Consider the following 21,148-nt stretch of genomic DNA (forward strand, 5'->3'; position numbering starts at 1 on the left):
TGCGTGCTAGTAGCGTTTCAATCGGTGACGTCACTTGTACTGAGATATATTTAATACATTTTGAATTCAGGCTGTAACATAACAACATGTGGAATTAGTCAAGGGTTATGAATACTTTCTGAAGGCACTGTACATGCAAAGACAGACAGGTCAATGTGGGTATTGGTGTATATACAGTACACAGAAAGACAGGTCAACATGTGTATACTGTATACACAGACAGACAGGTCAACATGTGTATTGATGTATACCATATACACAGAAAGACAGGTCAACATGTGTATACTGTATATACAGACAGACAGGTCAACATGTGTATACTGTATACACAGACAGACAGGTCAACATGTGTATTGGTGTATACCGTATACACAGAAAGACAGGTCAACATGTGTATACTGTATATACAGACAGACAGGTCAACATGTGTATTGGTGTATACCGTATACAAAGACAGACAGGTCAATATGTGTATTAGTGTATATACAGTACTGTACACAGACAGACAGGTCAACATTTGTATTGGTGTATATGCACAGAAAGACATGTCAATATATGTATTGGTCTACATAGAGAAACCACTTGCTGGTAACACACCCGGCAATACTAGAGATCAAGCTCAAATGAAACTGTATTCAAAATGCAACCTCTTACGGATCTCTACAGATAGGTGTCCCTTCCACGGGATGGTTGAGCTAATTTGCCCTAATGCGATTAGCATGAGGTTGTAAGTAACAGGAAAATTTCCCAGGACATAGACATATCTGATATTGGCAGAAAGCTTAAATTCTTGTTAATCTAACTGCACTGTTCAATTTCAGCTATTACAGTGAAAGAATACCATGCTATTGTTTGAGGAGAGTGCACAGTTATGAACTTGAAAAGTTATTAATAAACCAATTAGGCCCATTTGGGCAGTCTTGATGCCAAATTTTGAACAGAAATGCAATGGTTCCTTGGATCAGTCTAAAACGTTGCGCACACACTGCTGCAATCTAGTGGCCAAAATCTAAATTGTGCCTGGGCTGGAATAATACATTATGGCCTTTCTCTTGCATTTCAAAGATGATGGTAAAAAAAATACCAAAAACGTGTTTTTTCTTTCTTTGTATTATCTTTAACCAGATCTAATGTGTTATATTCTCCTACATTCATTTCACATTTCCACAAACTTCAAAGTGTTTCCTTTCAAATGGTATTAAGAATATGCATGTCCTTGCTTCAGGTCCTGAGCTACAGGCAGTTAGATTAAGGTATGTCAAAAAATTGAAATATAGGGGTGGATCCTTAAGAGGTTTTAACAATGCAATACACTTGACATTTATTACAATATCAGGGTTCCAGGGTTATATTAAGGAATGCTCCTCGGCCAATAAGATTAGGTAGCCGGAATGTTGTTTTATATATACTAGGATATATTATTTGACTTAATATTAGGTTAAAATGATTGTATCAAACATTTAGGTATTGTGTAGTCAGTGTATACATATAGTCCACAGTCACAAAGATAGACCATTAGAAACACACTGAGGTGAGTCTGCTGTGTTTACCTAACAGTTTGTGATGCAGGTAGGGGGTCCCTGTGTGTGTGTGAGTGTGTGTGTGTCAACTCCAGAGACCTTATAAGCCAATTAGCTCCCCAGGGAACTCCACTTGGTACAGTAGACAACCCTGCAGGATTCCTCCAGCTCTGGACAATAGCAATTAGTCCACTGACTGGAGCTTTAATTGGACACTGATTAGATTGGTGTCATAACTATAACCTACTATCCACTACATGGGGAAAACAAGGGCACTGATTCCCTTTTGTGTGTTATGTTGTTGTCTTATTACAATGTCACTTGTTCTGTGATGCTACATTGATTGTGGACTTATTTAGAAACTATGGTGTACATGTCTACAATGTATCATATATATGTGAGTGAGTGAGTGAGTGAGTGAGAGAGAGAGAGAGAGAGAGAGAACTAGAACAGTCTGCAGCATCCGACCTCACGCTACTAGAATCTGAAGTCTATTGTCTACTGTTTGCTGATGATCTGGTGCTTCTGTCCCCAACCAAGGAGGGCCTACAGCAACACCTAGATCTTCTGCCCAGATTCTGTCAGACCTGGGCCCAGACAGTAAATCTGAGTAAGACAAAAATAATGGTGTTCCAAAAAAGGTCCAGTTTCCAGGACCACAAATACAAATTCCATCTAGACATTGTTGCCCTAGAGTACACAAAAAACTATACGTACCTCAGCTTAAACATCTGTGCCACAGTTAACTTCCACAAAGCTGTAAAAGATCTGAGAGACAAGGCAAGAAGGGCCTTCTATGCCATCAAAGGAACATAACATTCGATATATACCAATTAAATTTGATATATACTTGATATACTTTAATCAGTTATATAATCCATTGCCCTTTATGGTTGTGAGGTCTGGGGTGAAACCAAAAATTCACAAAATGGTACAAACACCAAATTGAAACTCTGCATGCAGAATTCTGAAAAAAATAACCTCAGTGTACAATGTAAAACACCAAATAATGCATGCAGAGCAGAATTAGGCCGATACCCACTAATGATCAGAATCCAGAAAATAGCTGTTAAATTCTACAACCACCTAAAACGAAGCGATTTCCAAACCTTCCATAACAAAGCTATCACCTAAAGAGAGATGAACCTGGAAAAGAGTCCCATAAGCAAGCTGGTTCTGAGGCTCTGTTCACAAACACAAAAAGACCCCACAGAGTCCCAGGATAGCAACACAATTAGACTCAACCAAATCATGAGAAAACAAAGAGATAATTACTTGACACATTGGAAAGAATTAACAAAAAAACTGAGCTAACTAGAATGGTATTTGGTCATAAACAGAGAGTACACAGTGGCAGAATACCTGACCACTGTGACTGACCCAAAATTAAGGAAAGCTTTGACTATGTACAGACTCAGTGAGCATAGACATGCTATTGAGAGAGGCCGCCATAGGCAGACCTGGCTCTAAAGAGAAGACAGACTATGTGCACACTGCCCACAAAATTAGGTGGAAACTGAGCTGCACTTCCTAACCTCCTGCCAAATGTATAACCATATTAGAAACACACATTTCCCTCAGATTACACAGACCCACAAAGAACTCGAAAACAAATCAAATGTTGATAAACTCCCATACAGTATCTTTTGGGTGGAATACCACAGTGTGCCATCACAGCAGCAATATTTGTGACCTGTTGCCACAAGAAAATGGAAACCAGTGAAGAACAAACACCATTGTACAGTGAGGGAAAAAAGTATTTCATCCCCTGCTGATTTTGTACGTTTGCCCACTGACAAAGAAATGATCAGTCTATAATGTTAATGGTAGGTTTATATGAACAGTGAGAGACAGAATAACAACAAAAAAATCCAGAAAAACGCATGTCAAAAATTGTATCAATTGATTTGCATTTTAATGAGGGAAATAAGTATTTGACCCCCTCTCAATCAGAAAGATTTCTGGCTCCCAGGTGTCATTTATACAGGTGACAAGCTTAGATTAGGAGCACACTCTTAAAGGGAGTGCTCCTAATCTCAGTTTGTTACCTATATAAAAGACACCTGTCCACAGAAGCAATCAATCAATCAGCTTCCAAACTTTCCACTATGGCCAAGACCAAAGAGCTCTCCAAGGATGTCAGGGACAAGATTGTAGACCTACACAAGGCTGAAATGGGCTACAAGACCATCGCCAAGCAGCTTGGTGAGAAGGTGACAACAGTTGGTGCGATTATTCGCAAATGGAAGAAACACAAAAGAACTGTCAATCTCCCTCAGCCTGGGGCTCCATGCAAGATCTCACCTCGTGGAGTTGCAATGATCATGAGACCGGTGAGGAATCAGCCCCGATCTACACGGGAGGATCTTGTCAATGATCTCAAGGCAGCTGGGACCATAATCACCAAGAAAACAATTGGTAACACACTACGCCGTGAAGGACTGAAATCCTGCAGCGCCCGCAAGGTCCCCCTGCTCAAGAAAGCACATATACATGCCCGTCTGAAGTTTGCCAATGAACAACTGAATGATTCAGAGGACAACTGGGTGAAAGTGTTGTGGTCAGATGAGACAAAAATGGAGGTCTTTGGCATCAACTCAACTCGCCGTGTTTGGAGGAGGAGGAGTGCTGCCTATGACCCCAAGAACACCATCCCCACCGTCAAACATGGAGGTGGAAACATTATGCTTTGGGGGTGTTTGTCTGCTAAGGGGACAGGACAACTTCACCGCATCAAAGGGACGATGGACGGGGCCATGTACTGTCAAATCTTGGGTGAGAACATCCTTCCCTCAGCCAGGGCATTGAAAATGGGTCGTGGATGGGTATTCCAGCATGACAATTACCCAAAACACACGGCCAAGGCAACAAAGGAGTGACTCAAGAAGAAGCACATTAAGGTCCTGGAGTGGCCTAGCCAGTCTCCAGACCTTAATCCCATTGAAAATCTGTGGAGGGACCTGAAGGTTTGAGTTGCCAAACGTCAGCCTCGAAACCTTAATGACTTGGAGAAGATCTGCAAAGAGGAGTGGGACAAAATCCCTCCTGAGATGTGTGCAAACCTGGTGGCCAACTACAAGAAACGTCTGACCTCTGTGATTGCCAACAAGGGGCTTTGCCACCAAGTACTAAGTCATGTTTTGCAGAGGGGTCAAATACACTGCTCAAAAAAATAAAGGGAACACTTAAACAACACAATGTAACTCCAAGTCAATCACACTTCTGTGAAATTAAACTGTCCACTTAGGAAGCAACAATGTTTGACAATAAATGTCACATGCTGTTGTGCACATGGAATAGACAACAGGTGGAAATTATAGGCAATTAGCAAGACACCCCCAATAAAGGAATGGTTCTGCAGGTGGTGACCACATACCACTTCTCAGTTCCTAGGCTTCCTGGCTGATGTTTTGGTCACTTTTGAATGCTGGCGGTGCTTTCACTCTAGTGGTAGCATGAGACGGAGTCTACAACCCACACAAGTGGCTGAGGTAGTGCAGCTCATCCAGGATGGCCTATCAATGCGAGCTGTGGCAACAAGGTTTGCTGTGTCTGTCAGCGTAGTGTCCAGAGCATGGAGGCGCTACCAGGAGACAGGCCAGTACATCAGGAGACGTGGAGGAGGCCGTAGGAGGGCAACAACCCAGCAGCAGGACCGCTACCTCCGCCTTTGTGCAAGGAGGAGCAGGAGGAGCACTGCCAGAGCCCTGCAAAATGACCTCCAGCAGGCCACAAATGTGCATGTGTCTGCTTAAACGGTCAGAAACAGACTCCATGAGGGTGGTATGAGGGCCCGACGTCCACAGGTGGGGGTTGTGCTTACAGCCCAACACCGTGCAGAACATTTGGCATTTGCCAGAGAACACCAAGATTGGCAAATTCGCCACTGGCGCCCAGTGCTCTTCACAGATGAAGCAGGTTCACACTGAGCACATGTGACAGACGTGACAGAGTCTAGAGACGCCGTGGAGAACGTTCTGCTGCCTGCAACATCCTCCAGCATGACCGGTTTGGCGGTGTCAGTCATGGTGTGGGGTGGCATTTCTTTGTGCTCGCCAGAGGTAGCCTGACTGCCATTAGGTACCAAGATGAGATCCTCAGACCCCTTGTGAGACCATATGCTGGTGCGGTTGGCCCTGGGTTCCTCCTAATGCTAGACAATGCTAGACCTCATGTGGCTGGAGTGTGTCAGCAGTTCCTGGAAGAGGAAGGCATTGATTCTATGGACTGGCCCGCCCGTTCCCCAGACCTGAATCCAATTGAGCACATCTGGGACATCATGTCTCGCTCCATCCACCAACGCCACGTTGCACCACAGACTGTCCAGGAGTTGGCGGATGCTTTAGTCCAGGTCTGGGAGGAGATCCCTCAGGAGACCATCCGCCACCTCATCAGGAGCATGCCCAAGCGTTTTAGGGAGATCATACAGGCACGTGGAGGCCACACACACTACTGAGCCTCATTTTGACTTGTTTTAAGGACATTACATCAAAGTTGGATCAGCCTGTAGTGTGGTTTTCCACTTTAATTTTGAGTGTGACTCCAACCCATATTTATGTTTATTTATTTTCCTTTTTGTACTTTAACTATTTGAACATTGTTATAACACTGTATATAGCCATAATATGACATTTGGAACGTCTCTATTCCTTTGGAACTTTTGTGAGTGTAATGTTTACTGTTCATATTTTTTTTCTCACTTTGTTTATTATCTATTTCACTTGTAAACATATATTTCTCATGACAATAAAGCCCTTTGAATTGAGAGAGAGACAGAGAATGTAGGAGTGACAGACGGAAAACACAGGGAGGAGAAAAATAACAGATAGTTCAGTATTCTTCCCCTCTCCCATTACTTAATCATAGCAGCACCTGGTGGCTGCCTTGCACAGTAATAAACCAGACAACTGCTGCTCAGTCATTCTCAACACAAGATACATTTTACATACTGTACAGCAAGTTAATCATTTTGTGGATTTTGTGAAAGTGAGTTTTCTGCTTACCTTTGTCAAAATGTGGCAATTGCTGCATAAGCATATTTATTCAAGTCTTTAAATGCTTTTTAATGTTTAATAAAATGTGTTATCACCCTGTTAAACCAAAACAATCAAGTATTTTATTAATGTACATTGAAATGCACCAAGCAAGGTATTGTGAGTAGCAAGGAAAAACACCAACTAAAGCTGATTAGCAGGATAAGTAAATACCTGGGCCTATTCATAAAGCTTCTCAGAGGAGTGTTGATCTAGGATTGGTCCCCCCTGTCAATGTAGTCTTAGGGCTTGATTCAATCCGTATAATGGATGTTCAGTGCTTTAGCGTAATTGATATTTAAAGGTAATTTCGGATTGAACCGACATATACAGCGTTTAAAGTGAAACGTGGAGACTGCATTCATCGCCTTTACATTTCAAACGCGCTATAGCGCTGAACTTCTGCAATATGGATTGAATCGAGTTCTTCTTCATCATGGTCTATTGTAAAAAGCATAACTGTAGATAAGCTCTACTACTCTGAGACACTTTATGAATACGGGCTCTGACCCTGGACCAGCAGTTAGAGGCCACTTCTACCACAACACAACACCTGATGTTTACATACAGTATAATCAGTGTTGGGGAAGCTCATCTGAAAAAACTATCAAGCTACCAATTACTTTACACTGTAAGAAGTTAAGATACACTAAAGCTAACCTTAAGAAAAATATAGTTTAGTTAACTAAAGTTACTTTCAAAAAGTAGTTCACATCTAAACTACTTTGTGAAAAATGATCATATGTAAATCTGAAATGTCAATGACTACATATTGCAAGAACAGATAACTTTGGGGTCATATGTTAACATAATGTGTAATTTAGCCTATTAAACAAAAAAACGACAGTATATTTCAAGTGAAAATTAGGCAGGTCTGATGCTGAAAAATAAAGTAAATGATTGCCTACTTCACCCATATCTTCTTTTGTTTTTGCCAAAAAAGTTGTGTGTAGTTCCAGTAGTTAGCTACACAGCTACATGACAAAAAAGTAATTAACTACTGAAAACACAACCTAGATTAGACTTTAGTTCAACTACCACCAAGCTACTGCAAAATGTAGTAAACTTACTAGTTGAACTACATGTACACTACTCTACAAAAATGCATGTAATGTACTCCTAACACCATGTGTGTTTGTATCCTCCTGCAGGTCTCCATGTGAAGCTGTCCCATGATGCAACATGTGTCCCCAGCACCAGCACTGACAATGATGGCCACTCAGAGCGTTCCTCCACCATCGTACCAGGAGAGCCAACAGGTCAGTACACCACTGGTACTGCTCAGGGTTGGGGTCCAAGACAGTTTTGTATTTCAGTCAATCCAGGAAATGGATTGAAATTCAGTTCATCAATTGAAAAATCCTGAGTCTCTTATTTGTCTTTAGTCAAGTGCACTTCCAAACAAATATTGTTATAAGAGTTTGAAGTAGAGGCTAGCCCAAACTGTATATCTAGGACACATGCTGCCGATAGCACCTTAATTGGGGGGGGGGGGGGGGCTCAAAGTACAGTAATGGCTAGAACAGAATAAATGGAATGGTATCGAACACATCAAACACGTGTTTGATACCATTCCATTCACACCATTCCGTCCATTATTATCAGCCATCCTTCCATCAGCAGCCTCTTGTGATCTAGGACTTACCCTACCTCAATCTCAACCACCGTCATTAGGAGACAAAATTACCTTCGACCAACAGTCAACCTCAACCTCATCCTAGCTATGCAGCATCCTAGAGAATGAAGTAGAGCAGGTTTGCCAGAGCACCTCACCACTCCTCTCCTTGTCTCCTCTCTACCACTCTTTCCTTGCGCCCGGAGGATTAGTGCCAGGGGAGATCTCCCGAGCGTCAGTCAGCGCTGGCAACAAAATGCAAATGAGAGCTAGTTAAGTGTGAAGAAGCTAATTTATTTCCCATTTGGAGCCGGCATTAAGACTTGAAGCTTCCTCCCCAAACCAACACAGAGGGGGGTGGGGTAAAGAGTGATTGGACTGGGGAGAAGGGGCCTAATTTCCTTCTCTCCAAAGGCTGAGGGGAGAGAGAGGACGAAGGGGGAGAATGAGAAAGAGAGAGAGGTGGGGGTAGGGGACCAACACAATTGAAGAGAGGCATTGTACACCTCCAGACCGTCACATCACAGTAACACACTCATCTTTTATAGGCCTTATAGAAAGATCAAGCCAGTTGTCTATCCACTCTCATGTAGTTCACCGAATCTGATAAGGTGTGTGTCTGCACGCTAGAGATAAGATAGTGGAACACAAACGCAGTCTTCTAAGTCAAAAGCCCATTCAAAAGAGGGCTTATGCACATACAGATCTGGGACCAGGGCTACCAGTCTATGTATTTTAGTTCACTGTGGTTCTGTTTGCTGTGCCCTCAGATGACAGGCACCACCCAACAGAACTCCAAGGCCCAGCAGGTCCACATCACAGCATCCTCGGCGGCTGGGAACACCCCCGTCAGTGTGACCCTTGACCCCCAGGCCCAGCTGGAGTCAGACAAGCGGGCTGTGTACAGGTAAGATGTGGTCTCAAAAAATACATTTACAATGTAAAGCTCTTTGTGCCATACTGTAAATTCTCTCTGTTAATTCAGCAAACTTCTCCAAAAAGTGGTAAGGCAAAACTCCTTTGAACTAACTTTGAGAAGAATCAGGCATTGAAGGGAACACCTGTCCTCTTCTGTTTGATTGGTTTAACACACACACAAGCACGCACACATAAACACGCAATCCCAATGCTACCGTAACGACGGTTGGTTTTCTCCATTTTCAAGCACTTTATTTGTGTAACTTCTGAATGGTACATACATTACCATGTTAGGAATGCCCTTTAAAAGTGCAGTATTGCAATTAAGAAGTCCTTGTAAGCAAGGGTGTCAGGCACACATTATTTTATAGGGGGCACGAAAGTACGTGAGGATAGAGGCGGGGTGGTTGGAGAATTTTTGCATTTTCAAACACCTGAAACAGCTTTTCTCCTGCAATCTAGAGCCATAATCATTATGCCTAATTCTATGTCCAAAATATGTCTATTTGTCTGCATCTGTTGTCCAAGCATACCTTGTTACATGTTTACTTGTCATTTTAATTAGGGTGCCATTCTGACTGTTGTAAATCACACATATTAATTCTGTACACTGCACTACCATGTCTAGGATATTATATTCACATTACAACGCAGTACATGGGATCATAACACACATCATCAATACAGGAACATATCATATTATCATAATTAATAGACAAAATATCATGATATTATCATAAAGTGCCAGATTACATTTAAACCAAACATTTTTCTGCATATTTAAGTATACCTCTTGAGCAGTTTTTTCTTTGGGGAAAAAAAAACGTAATATGCTTCTCTGCATCTCTGCTAAAATCTGGGTAAAAGGTTGAAAGGAATGTGAGTCTGATTCAGTACGTTTAGTAATTGATTGCTTTTCTAAAGTCTACCAACCTTGCCAGCAGGCATGACAGCTAAGATAGTTAGACAAGCTCCTCTAACTGGATTGATAGTCTGAAACGGCTTGGTTTCTAGTTATGAGGTTGGGAGATTGGGAACATATCTAGCTGGCTAGATAAAGCCAACTTTATAAAATTGCTAGGTGGCTAGTATTACAGGGAAACAACAAAACATTTAATTTATTCATCAAGAAGAAATCAATAGGCTACATAGCATGATCAAATTAATTTACAAACATACCTCCTGCGAGTCCTGCCCCTCAACGGCAGCTAAAATCAAATGATGTGTGTCACTCTACACTCTCTCTCTCTTGCTCTGTGGTGCACATTGGAAGGAACCACTTACTGCTGAGAACAGGGTACTCTTTTCCTGGTCCAGTCAGTGTGGCCCCTCCCCAAAATACCGCCGATAGATCTTTTTTTATAAATAATTATGATAAAATGTGGGCTTAAAAATGTATTAGTAATTAATTCAACATTAACATTAATTTAACATCTGACAAATGTAAAAACAGGACAAATCTGATGGGGCATGTGCCTTTGTGCCCCCTATGGGCACTGCTCTTTATAACAGAATGTTATATATTTGTTTTACTTTTTTTTTTACAAGCCTCTGCTTGTAACTTGTAAGAGTAATGAAGGGAATAGACAGTTGCTGCCAACTGAAAACTAAACATAGATTCTGAAACACCCTCCACTCCCAACTCATCACTTGAATATTAATGTACTTTCATAATGGGCTAATATGATCTATTTATGAAGTAAATTATTCATAGAACACATCATTTTTTTTAATATGTTCAGCAATCGCAGAGCGAGAAATCATGCTCCAGCAAGAAACCACTAGTTTGTGCTACCAAGAATAATTTATATTCTCCCCTATACCGTCTTTAGCAAACTCTAGGATGACACTGCATACTCTTTGCTCGGCTCGCTGTCCTGGCTCCTTGGCTCTCCCCTAGTGCGGTTATCCACTGCTTTTGTCTGAGTGCTCTTGGCCCCTGGTTGGCTGCTCAGGCCCCTTAGGCGAGAGCTGTGAAGGCCTCGCCAAGCCTGGGGCTGAATTTCTAAGCTCCTCTGAGATACAAGGCTTCTCTTTGATGTGAGCAGCCAGCCTGAGGGGGGCTGTGAGCGCTGAAAAAGACAGACTCAGCCCCAGCCCCTTGCTGCCTGTTCACTCACTACAGTTCCCTCCTGAAAACACACACTCACAGGCGGGCTCGCCATCGTGCTTACACACACATACACAAATGGATGTACTGTATATGCATGCACACACACACACACACACACACACACACACACACACACACACACACACACACACACACACACACACACACACACACACACACACACACACACACACACACACACACACACCTAACCCTACCACTTGAAGGGTATGAAACTGAAAGCAAAGGAGCTTCAAAACGTTGCCTTTTCATCCTCTCCGACACTTCTAAATATTCTTACAACGTTCTAAACATCGACAGACAAAGCAGACAGTTTCCTGTCTTCCTTTACATTGATCATCTCCTATAGTGCGCTCACACCATGCAGCAGCACAAGACACAACACGTGCTACTGCAATGCCAAAAGTTAACTCGACACATACTGTACATTGAATACAGTATACTGTAACTAGTCATTTTTGGTTAAATCAAATCAGACATGAACAGACTCTGTGCCAATTGATGAACAAATTGTTGGAAACCTTGGATTAAAGACAGAATGCTCCCATCTTTGTCTTGTTTTCTTATTTGGATGGCCTTTATGACAAAATACTGTGCTATAATTAATAAAAGACTGTTATACACAACTTTAAAGCATGTTCAATGAGTAGCCTTGCCTTCAAAGCCACTGTCTTGCCTCCCTCCCACGACTGTCGGATGATGCAAAGGAAACAAATACATTCTCAATTCCAAAAAGATGCTCCTCCCCTGTTAGGCACTGTTCCAGTTCCCCGCCGCCATTCGGGCGTTGAAAAGTTTCAAAGCGAGACAAAAGTTTGAATTAGAATCGCTGTAATTTATCCAGGAATTTATTCAGCAGCATCTCTTTCTTATTAATGTTTCTGCACACGTCAGTTCTTTTCGCTAATTGCCTGGATAGTGAGTTTGTTGTGTGCGGAAGAGCTGTCTAGCTCCTCTATTCTCTTTGATGAGTCGTCTCTTAATTACTACCAGCAGACTCAACGTGTGATAGTTGTAATTAGCCTAAGAAGCGCTGGATTTAAAAAATTGTATTATTATTATATACACTACCATTCAAAGGTTTGGGGTCACTTAGAAATGTCCTTGTTTTGAAAGAAAAGCTATTTTTTTGGTCTATTAAAATAACATAAAATTGATCAGAAATACAGTGTAGACATTGTTAATGTTGTAAATGACTATTGTAGCTGGAAATGGAATATCTACATAGGCGTACAGAGGCCCATTATCAGCAACCATCACTTCTGTGTTCCAATGGCACATTGTGTTAGCTAATCCAAGTTAATCATTTTAAAAGGCTAATTGATCATTAGAAAACCCTTTTGCTGATTAAAGAAGCAATAAAACTGGCCTTTTTAGACTAGTTGAGTATCTGGAGCATCAGCATTTGTGGGTTCGATTACAGGCTCAAAATGGCCAGAAACAAAGAACTTTCTTCTGAAACTCGTCAGTATAGTCTTGTTCTGAGAAATGAACACTATTCCATGCGAGAAATTGCCAAGAAACTGTAGATCTCGTACAACGCTGTGTACTACTCCCTTCACAGAACAGCGCAAACTGTTGATTGGGAGGCCCCGGTGCACAACTGAGCAAGAAAAAAAGTACATTAGAGTGTCTAGTTTGAGAAACAGATGCCTCACAAGTCCTCAACTGGCAACTTCATTAAATAGTACCCGCAAAACACCAGTCTCAACGTCAACAGTAAAGAGGCGACTCCGGGATGCTTGCCTTCTAGGCAGCGTTGCAAAAAAAAAGCCACTCCTGAACCTGCGACCAAAAACAAGCTACGTATGGACAGTACCAAAACAAATAATCTAATGATGCTGTCTCTTTGCAGCAAAATCTACAGAGTTGGGATGGTTGTATTCCCCATATACTGTATATTACATTCTATCGGTTGCAAGAATGTTGTGTAATCATTTAAATAGAAAAACTCTGTTTTGAATCTAGCATCGTTTTGTGTATCAGTTCATAAACCATGTGCCATGGAATCGGTACATCGAAAATCCCTTCCCAACTATTTTGCAATCTATATGGCACAGCTGTCATTTTTTTTGTCCTTAAATGAAACTGGTATATTTTTTTATTTAACTATTTCTTTAACCACTACTGGTCTTTAATTCAGGGCTGACAGATAAGTTCCTTAATTTCTCCCCCATCCACTTGCCTGTTTCATTTTTTAGGTAATTTCCATATATTTTTGATAGCTGCGTGTGGTACATAACTCCACCAGTCCTATTTATGACATAATTTACAAAGATTATACCATTTGTAAACATTTCTTCCAAAAAATATAGTTTTTTTAATCAATTAGTATATTTGAGTTTAACCATACTATTTGTTGTAATATTTGTTCTGTCTTTTCCAGTGGATTAAACTGACATTGCAACCAACTCTTTATGGGATATTTTGGAGATGATTTCATTTTCAAATAACTGAAAGTGAGAGGTTGTAATCTGAATAAAGGGAAAAAGGACATTCTTGAACACAGGTTGAGACATTCTTAATAATTTACTAGAGAACCAGTTCGGATTTAAGTATATGTATGACTGAAGCCTTTAGCTAATTGCCTGCATAGTGAGTTTGTTGTGTGCGGAAGAGCTGTCTAGCTCCTCTATTCTCTTTGACGAGTCGTCTCTTAATTATTACCGGTGGAATCAACGTGTGATAGTTGTAATTACCCTAACGAGTTATGAACCTTCCGATGAAGAAGCGCTGGATTGGGCTTGTCTTATTAGCGAGCTAGCAGGGGGTCTGTTTTCCAGCAGTCTCTCCACTATACCCAACTGATGGAGGTTCGGCCCACTTTTAGATGGAAACACGTCGGCGGTTGAACGAGAGGCGTTTTTTAATTTGTTGTGGTTGTAAATGTAAGTGAAATGTGGGATGGGGAGAATTTAGCTGGGTTGTTTTGATTTGTAAAGCTGTAGTAAAAAAGGAAAACAGGAACGTATCTCACCGAATCAATGTGGCAACTATTTTTGCATCCATGGGTTATTGAGATATTGAGGTACAGTATGTATAGGGCTCTGTTCTGTAGATAGAGAAAATAACAGACGTGCTGTAAACTTGAATCCTACATAATGGTTGACAAAATGGACCACTGTTTCACACAAAAGTCCCATATTTGTCATACATCTTAAATCTCAAAATGGAAAGTAAACAGCCTTACATGCTATAACATGCTTATTTTCAACAGTAAAGAAATATATTTTTTCCTTTCCCTTGACATTGGCGCCAATGCCATCCTTTTTTTAAATGGCCCAAATTGCAGTGCAAAGCCCTGTATGTGGTGTATTATGATTTACTCTCCTCCGTAGTGCTTCTTTGTTGAAAGCTTCTCTTATGCTGGTTCACCCGAGTGTTTTGCATTGATACCGGATTAGAACCCTGTGTAGGTGGGATGTGTGTATGTACTGTATGTACAGTTGAAGTCGGAAGTTTACGTACACTTAGGTTGGAGTCATTAAACTCGTTATTCAACCTCTCCACAAATTTCTTGTTTAACAAACTATAGTTTTGGCAAGTCGGTTAGGACATCTACTTTGTGCATGACACAAGTAATTTTTCCAACAATTGTTTACAGACAGATTATTTCACTTATAATTCACTGTATCACAATTCCAGTGGGTCAGACGTTTACATACATTAAGTTGACTGTGCTTTTAAACAGCTTGGAAAAATCCCCCAAATGATGTCATGGCTTTAGAAGCTTCTGACATCATTTGAGTCAATTGGAGTTGTACCTGTGGATGTTTTTCAAGGCCTACCTTCAAACTCAGTGCCTCTTTGCTTGACATCATGGGAAAATCAAAAGAAATCAGCCAAGACCTCAGAAAAAAATGGTAGACCTCCACAAGTCTGGTTCATCCTTGGGAGCAATTTCCAAATGCCTGAAGGTACTATGTTCATCTGTACAAACAATTGTACGCAGGTATAAACACCATGGGACCATGCAGCCGTCATACCACTCAGGAAGGAGACGCGTTCTGTCTCCTAGAGATTAATGTACTTTGGTGCGAAAAGTGCAAATCAATCCCAGAACAACAGCAAAGGACCTTGTGTAGATGCTGGAGGAAACAGGTACAAAAGTATCTATATCCACAGTAAAACGAGTCCTATATCAACATAACCTGAAAGGCCGCTCAGCAAGGAAGAAGCCAATGCTCCGAAACCGCCATAAAAAAACAGACTACGGTTTGCAACTACCCATGGGGACAAAGATCGTACTTTATGGAGAAATGTCCTCTGGTCTGATGAAACAAAATAGAACTGTTTGGCCATAATGACCATCGTTATGTTTGGAGGAAAAATGGGGAGGCTTGCAGGACAAAGAACACCATCCCAACCGTGGCGCACGGGGGTGGCAGCATCATGTCGTGGGGTGCTTTGCTGCAGGAGGCACTGGTGCACTTCACAAAATAGATGGCATCGTGAGGCAGGAAAATTATGTGGAGATATTGAAGCAACATCTCAAGACGTCAGCCAGGAAGTTAAAGCTTGGTCGCAAATGCGTCTTCCAAATGGACAATGACCCCAAGCATGTTGGAGTGGCCATCACAAAGCCCTGACCTCAATCCTATAGAAAATTTGTGGGCAGAACTGAAAAAGTGTGTGCGAGCAAGGAGACCTACAAACCTGACTCAGTTACACCAGCTCTGTCAGGAGGAAGGGCCCAAACTTTACCCAACTTATTGTGGGAAGCTTGTGGAAGGCTACCCAAAACGTTTGACCCAAGTTAAACAATTTAAAGGCAATGCTACCAAATACTAATTGAGTGTATGTAAACTTCTCACCCACTGTGAATGTTTTGAAAGAAATAAAAGCTGAAATAAATTGTTCTCTCTACTATTATTCTGACATTTCACATTTTTAAAATAAAGTGGTGATCCTAACTGACCTAAGACAGGGAATTCTTACAAGGATTAAATGTCAGGAATTGTGAAAAACTGAGTTAAATGTATTTGGCTAAGGTGTACGTAAACTTCCGACTTCAACTGTATATGTGTGTGTGTGTGTGTGTGTGTGTGTGTGTGTGTGTGTGTGTGTGTGTGTGTGTGTATTTGTGTGTGTTTGCATGGATGTGTGCAAGTGTGGATGGGGGGTAAGAGTCACACTGGCACTTATTGAAGTCCAGTAGATGGACTTATTCACAGGGAAGAGAGGAATGAGAGAGTGTGTGTGTTTGCATGCACCACTTCTGTGTGTGTGTGTGTGTGTGTGTGCTTGTGTATTTGAGTGTGTGTGTGTGTGTTAGCATGCACAGGCATGTGTTTCCATAGAGCAAAGACTTTGAGGCGCAGCAGCGAGGCAAAGATATCCCATATCATACACGGCGGGAACGCTTTTAATTTGACAGTGCGCTGGGATGGGGTACGCCATGCAGGCTGTCTGCTCTTGGGCCTCGGTAATGCACCATAAAGTCTGTTTACAATCGCCGCTGTGAAACTCTCGCTGCCATTTCGGCTCCCATCGGCTTCCGACATCCTAACGACCAGCACTGTTTGATGGCACAAAGCTAGCCTCCCGTGTTCTTTTAAAAGGCATCCCTTCATGAAGTCAGCTGCCTGGCGCTAAATTGCCACGAGACGGAGGAGTTAGAGGAGTTTGTGTCAGAGCCCTGTGGTTTATTGGCTCGGTCAGTCCAATATCTGGTTGTTTTTTACGAGGTTTTTGCCATATTACTTGACTGTGGTGGAGAGAGGAAGGGATGTAGGATATTTGTGAGGGAGGTTAACTAGTGATGTTAACTTCAATATTGTTATGGATACAGAGAACTTGTGGAAATATTTGTTAGCGTCAAATAATCTAGGTAATCCAATGATAAGAATGACAAGAACTTTGATATCGGTACTTTTGAAAGTAATCATCTTCGATAACGTCAACTGCAGGTAATCTAAGTCTTATGCATTAACAATCACAGCTGATATGACTGAATAGATTCAAACTGACTGGACAGTTTGAATGGTGAATACAGAGTACAGCTTGAAAGGAGTAACATGGAAAGAGGAAACTGGCAAAAAACTGAATTGATGACAGTGTCACGCTCCGATGAAAGGAAGGTGACACCAGCCCATCTGCCTCCGTCTCCCATGGGCCCACTTGCTCTCTACAATCTGACTGTGACAGAGACTGACAAGGACATAGGCAGACATGCACACACACACACACACACACACACACACACACACACACACACACACACACACACACACACACACACACACACACACACACACACACACACACACACACACACTTCAGATGTTCTATACAGCAGACACTGCACCCTGTGCCAGCTTTGCCCATCTACCCCGCATTGCAGGCGATGAAGGGAGGATGGATAAGGGAAGAAAGAGAGAGTAGGAGAGACAGAGAAAGAGGGTGGAGGGGGGAAAGAGTGTGTGTGTGTGTGTGTGCCCCCTGCACAGGGTGTGCTTCAGACATGTAGCCTGGGGGAGAGGGCCTTGTCAAGAGGAGACACAGCATGGTTCCTGCTACAGACTGGGTTCTAATAAAGCGCCCGGGCATACGGCAGGACTGATTAGGAAGGCAAACACGGTGAATATACAGAGAGAGCCACCTCCCTCACCGCCTCCCTCCCCCCTTCGTCCCCTGGCTGGGCTGCGTAAAGCTCCCAAACAAAAACAGTGGCAGAGAAAACATTTTTGGAATAGCAACACATGGTTGCTCTTTTGAGGGGAAGCACTGTTTTGTCCAATTTTTGTAAATAATTTGATTTAACGTTTTTCTGAGCGGATGATTTTTCTATATCTAATGAATAAATAAGTCCCAGTTATAAGTACAGATCAATAAGCCAAGACATTTCAACTCCAAAGTTACGCTACTTTTGACCATTATATACAGTAGGTATGTAGGCTGTATCACATCCGGCCGTGATTGGGAGTCCCATAGGGCGGCGCACAATTGGCCCAGCGTTGTCCGGGTTTGGCCGGGGTAGGCCGTCATTGTAAAAAATAATTTGTTCTTAACTGACTTGCCTAGTTAAATAAAGGTTAAATAAAAATAAACAAAGGTAAATAAAGGTAAATAGGGTGCTGTTTTGGACGCACACAATGCCTTCGATTTACCTACGAAACTGCAGAAAAATAGTCTGTTTTTTATAATCATTCCCCATCCTTCATGTTTAAGTCATCACGTATCCTGCACCTGTGATTCATGGAGGAACGTTTCATTGTGGTGTGTTGTGGTGGCCCGGATGGTGCAGGAGGAGAGACTTTGTGCTTACTGACTCCCCGCTCGCTTCTCCATCCTGTAAATGGCTCTTTTATGGCCTGAGTAACGATCCCCCTGTTGGCCGTCTCCACGCTGTCGCACTGCAGATAGAGCCTGGCTGTTTTTTGGCGCTCAATGTGATGGTGGTGGGTTGGGAGGTCCCACTCAAATGCAGTGCAGGCAGGTATGGACACACACATCTGACTTCCCCCACACACCTTAGGCTGTCCAGGTAAACAGTGTCCATATTAAGACAGCCTTAGACTCAGCAGGACTTGTTCAGGTAAAGGGTGCATTCTCCTCAGTCCGATCCACTCTCTGATTTACCATGGTCTGTTCTAGGGATAAGGGTTTGAAATAATTTCACTATTTGAATAGTATCATACATTTTTGTCAGATATGCAGATATTCAAAATACATGTGCTTTTTTAAACTTAAGTTTCTAACCTAAGTACTGCTGCGCGAGGGAGAGACTGTCGCTCTATTGCTGCAGCTGCGGAGGGGCGGTGTGTATGAGATGAGTGAGCTGAGCAGACAGAGGGAGAGAGAGAGACGCCAAGGCAACTCGGGCTACAGCCAAGACTAACTAACTTGTAGCAGCCACAGTGTTATTTATCATCTCATATCAGTGCCTCTCTAGCTAGGCTAATTGAGGCCACATGCTGTGTTTTCACCCAAATCCCATTCAGATAAAACAACAGCCTACCTTTTGGTTGCTTGTTGTAGCTTACGTCTTCTCATTTCTCTAACTTTTAATTCTGTTATTTTACTCCAATTTGCATTGTATTAGGGAACTCTCACCCTACTTGCTATACACTGAGCCTCTTTGCCGCATTGATTGGCCAACGTAAACAACAAGCTACACACATGAAGGCTACCAATCTTTTTATTAAATTAATAATAAAAAATGTTATGGTATATCGTTGAATGTAAAAATGTCACATGGATATTTATATTTCATTTAGAAAAAGCCTTTGTGTTAAACTAGGCCTAGAATTTTTTGTGGGGCCCAAAATGAATACTCAGACAAGTATTTGAAAACAAACATATTCAGACCATTCGGCTATCCGAATATTTGATTAACCATGCACATCTCCGGTCTGTTACATAAGCATGGGGCGATATATGCATACAGAAGTACTGAAATAGTGAACATTAAATCGAGTGAAGATAAATGTGACACATTATAGAACTGAGAAACATTTTCATGTTAATTAACATGCTACATTTACATGCTCTGAGTTGAGCAGCTCAATGAAAGTAAAACCAGGTAAAATGTTCAAAACCAGGAAAAAGGTCCAAAACCAGGGGGAAAAAATCTAATCTGGTAAAAGGTCAATGCCTGGAACCTTACAGTACTGTTTAATAAATCCCTCTAAAATATGGATGAAATCATGTATTCACCACTGGTGGAAAAAGTATCCAATTGTCATACTTGGGTAAAAGTAAAGATACCTTAAAATAACTCAAGTAAAATTGAAATTCACCCAGTAAAATACTACTTAACTAAAAGTCTAAAAGTATTTGGTTTTAAATATACTTAAGTATCAAACATATAAGTATAAATCATTTCACATTCCTTATAGTAAGCAAACCAGACGTCACCAATTTTAAAATGTTTTTTTATTTACGGATAGCCAGGGGCACATTCCAACACTAGGACATCTTTACAAACAAAGTATTTGTGTTAGTGAGTCCACCAGATCAGAGGCAGTAGGGATGACCGGGGATGTTCTCTTGACAGGTGTGTGAATTTGACAATTTTCCTGTCCTGCTAAGCATTCAAAATGTCACGAGTACTTTTGGGTGTCAAGAAAAAGGTGTGTAATACAAAGTAGATTGTTTTCTTTAGGAATGTAGTGAAGTAAAAGTTTACAAAAATATAAATAGTAAAGTACAGATACCCCAAAAAATTACTTAAATAGTACTTTAAAGTATTTTTACTTAACTACTTTACGCCACTGGTAATTACTGCTATTGTTTATTATTTACTCCCTTGTTTGTCCTCATACTGTGGTGTTGGAGGTGTGGGCCAGTCGGCAAATAAAACTTGCTGTGCATACCCATAATGCCTAGGGTTATTAGAAGAAGCTCCATGGCAGGGGTGGACTGGGACAATAATTTGGCCCTGGCATTTTATCTTAATATCAGAGGCTAATTAATTTGGGGTTCAACACCCTCAAAACACATTAACTATATCAAATATCTTTATAACGACACAGGGCAAAACCCAGATGCAGACACAGGAGGCAGATGATTAGAGTCTCTGATATTTATTAAAATACAAGGGGCAGGCAAGGCAGAAGTTCATTAACCAGGTCAGAGTCCGAAAGGTACAGGTCGGCAGGCAGGCTGGCTCAATGTCAGGGCAGGCAGAAAAGGTCGGAAGCGGGAGGGCTAGAAAACAGAGACTAGGAAAAACAGGAGCACGGAAAAAAAACCCTGGTAGGCTTGATGAGACAAGACGAAGTGGCAACAGACAAACAGAGAACACAAGTATAAATACACTGTGGATAAGCAGAAAGACAGGTGAACAGGATCAGGGTGTGACAGTACCACCCCCCGCCTACCTGGGCGCATACCTGGTTGACCGGGGTGCTGGCATTGAAAGTCGGCGATTAGGGCTGGGTCCAGGATATCCTTAGCGGTGACCCAGCACCTCTCCTCCAGGCCA

At 41.8% G+C, this 21,148-nt stretch overlaps 1 protein-coding gene across 2 annotated transcripts in view; it reads left to right on the forward strand.

The window, feature by feature from the left end:
* Positions 1 to 21,148, forward strand: part of pknox2 (pbx/knotted 1 homeobox 2) — a 119,801-nt gene that overhangs the window by 61,553 nt on the left and 37,100 nt on the right. For both annotated transcript variants that reach the window (XM_014197623.3, XM_082974684.1), the window contains 2 exons: positions 7,705 to 7,812; positions 8,939 to 9,075. In XM_014197623.3, coding sequence (XP_014053098.3) covers positions 7,726 to 7,812; positions 8,939 to 9,075 — 224 coding nt within the window. In that variant the 5' untranslated portion in view covers positions 7,705 to 7,725. The remainder of the gene's footprint in view (positions 1 to 7,704; positions 7,813 to 8,938; positions 9,076 to 21,148) is intronic.

Source organism: Salmo salar, chromosome 04 (assembly GCF_965601325.2).
Source record: "Salmo salar chromosome 04, fSalSal1, whole genome shotgun sequence".
Lineage (NCBI taxonomy): Eukaryota > Metazoa > Chordata > Actinopteri > Salmoniformes > Salmonidae > Salmo > Salmo salar.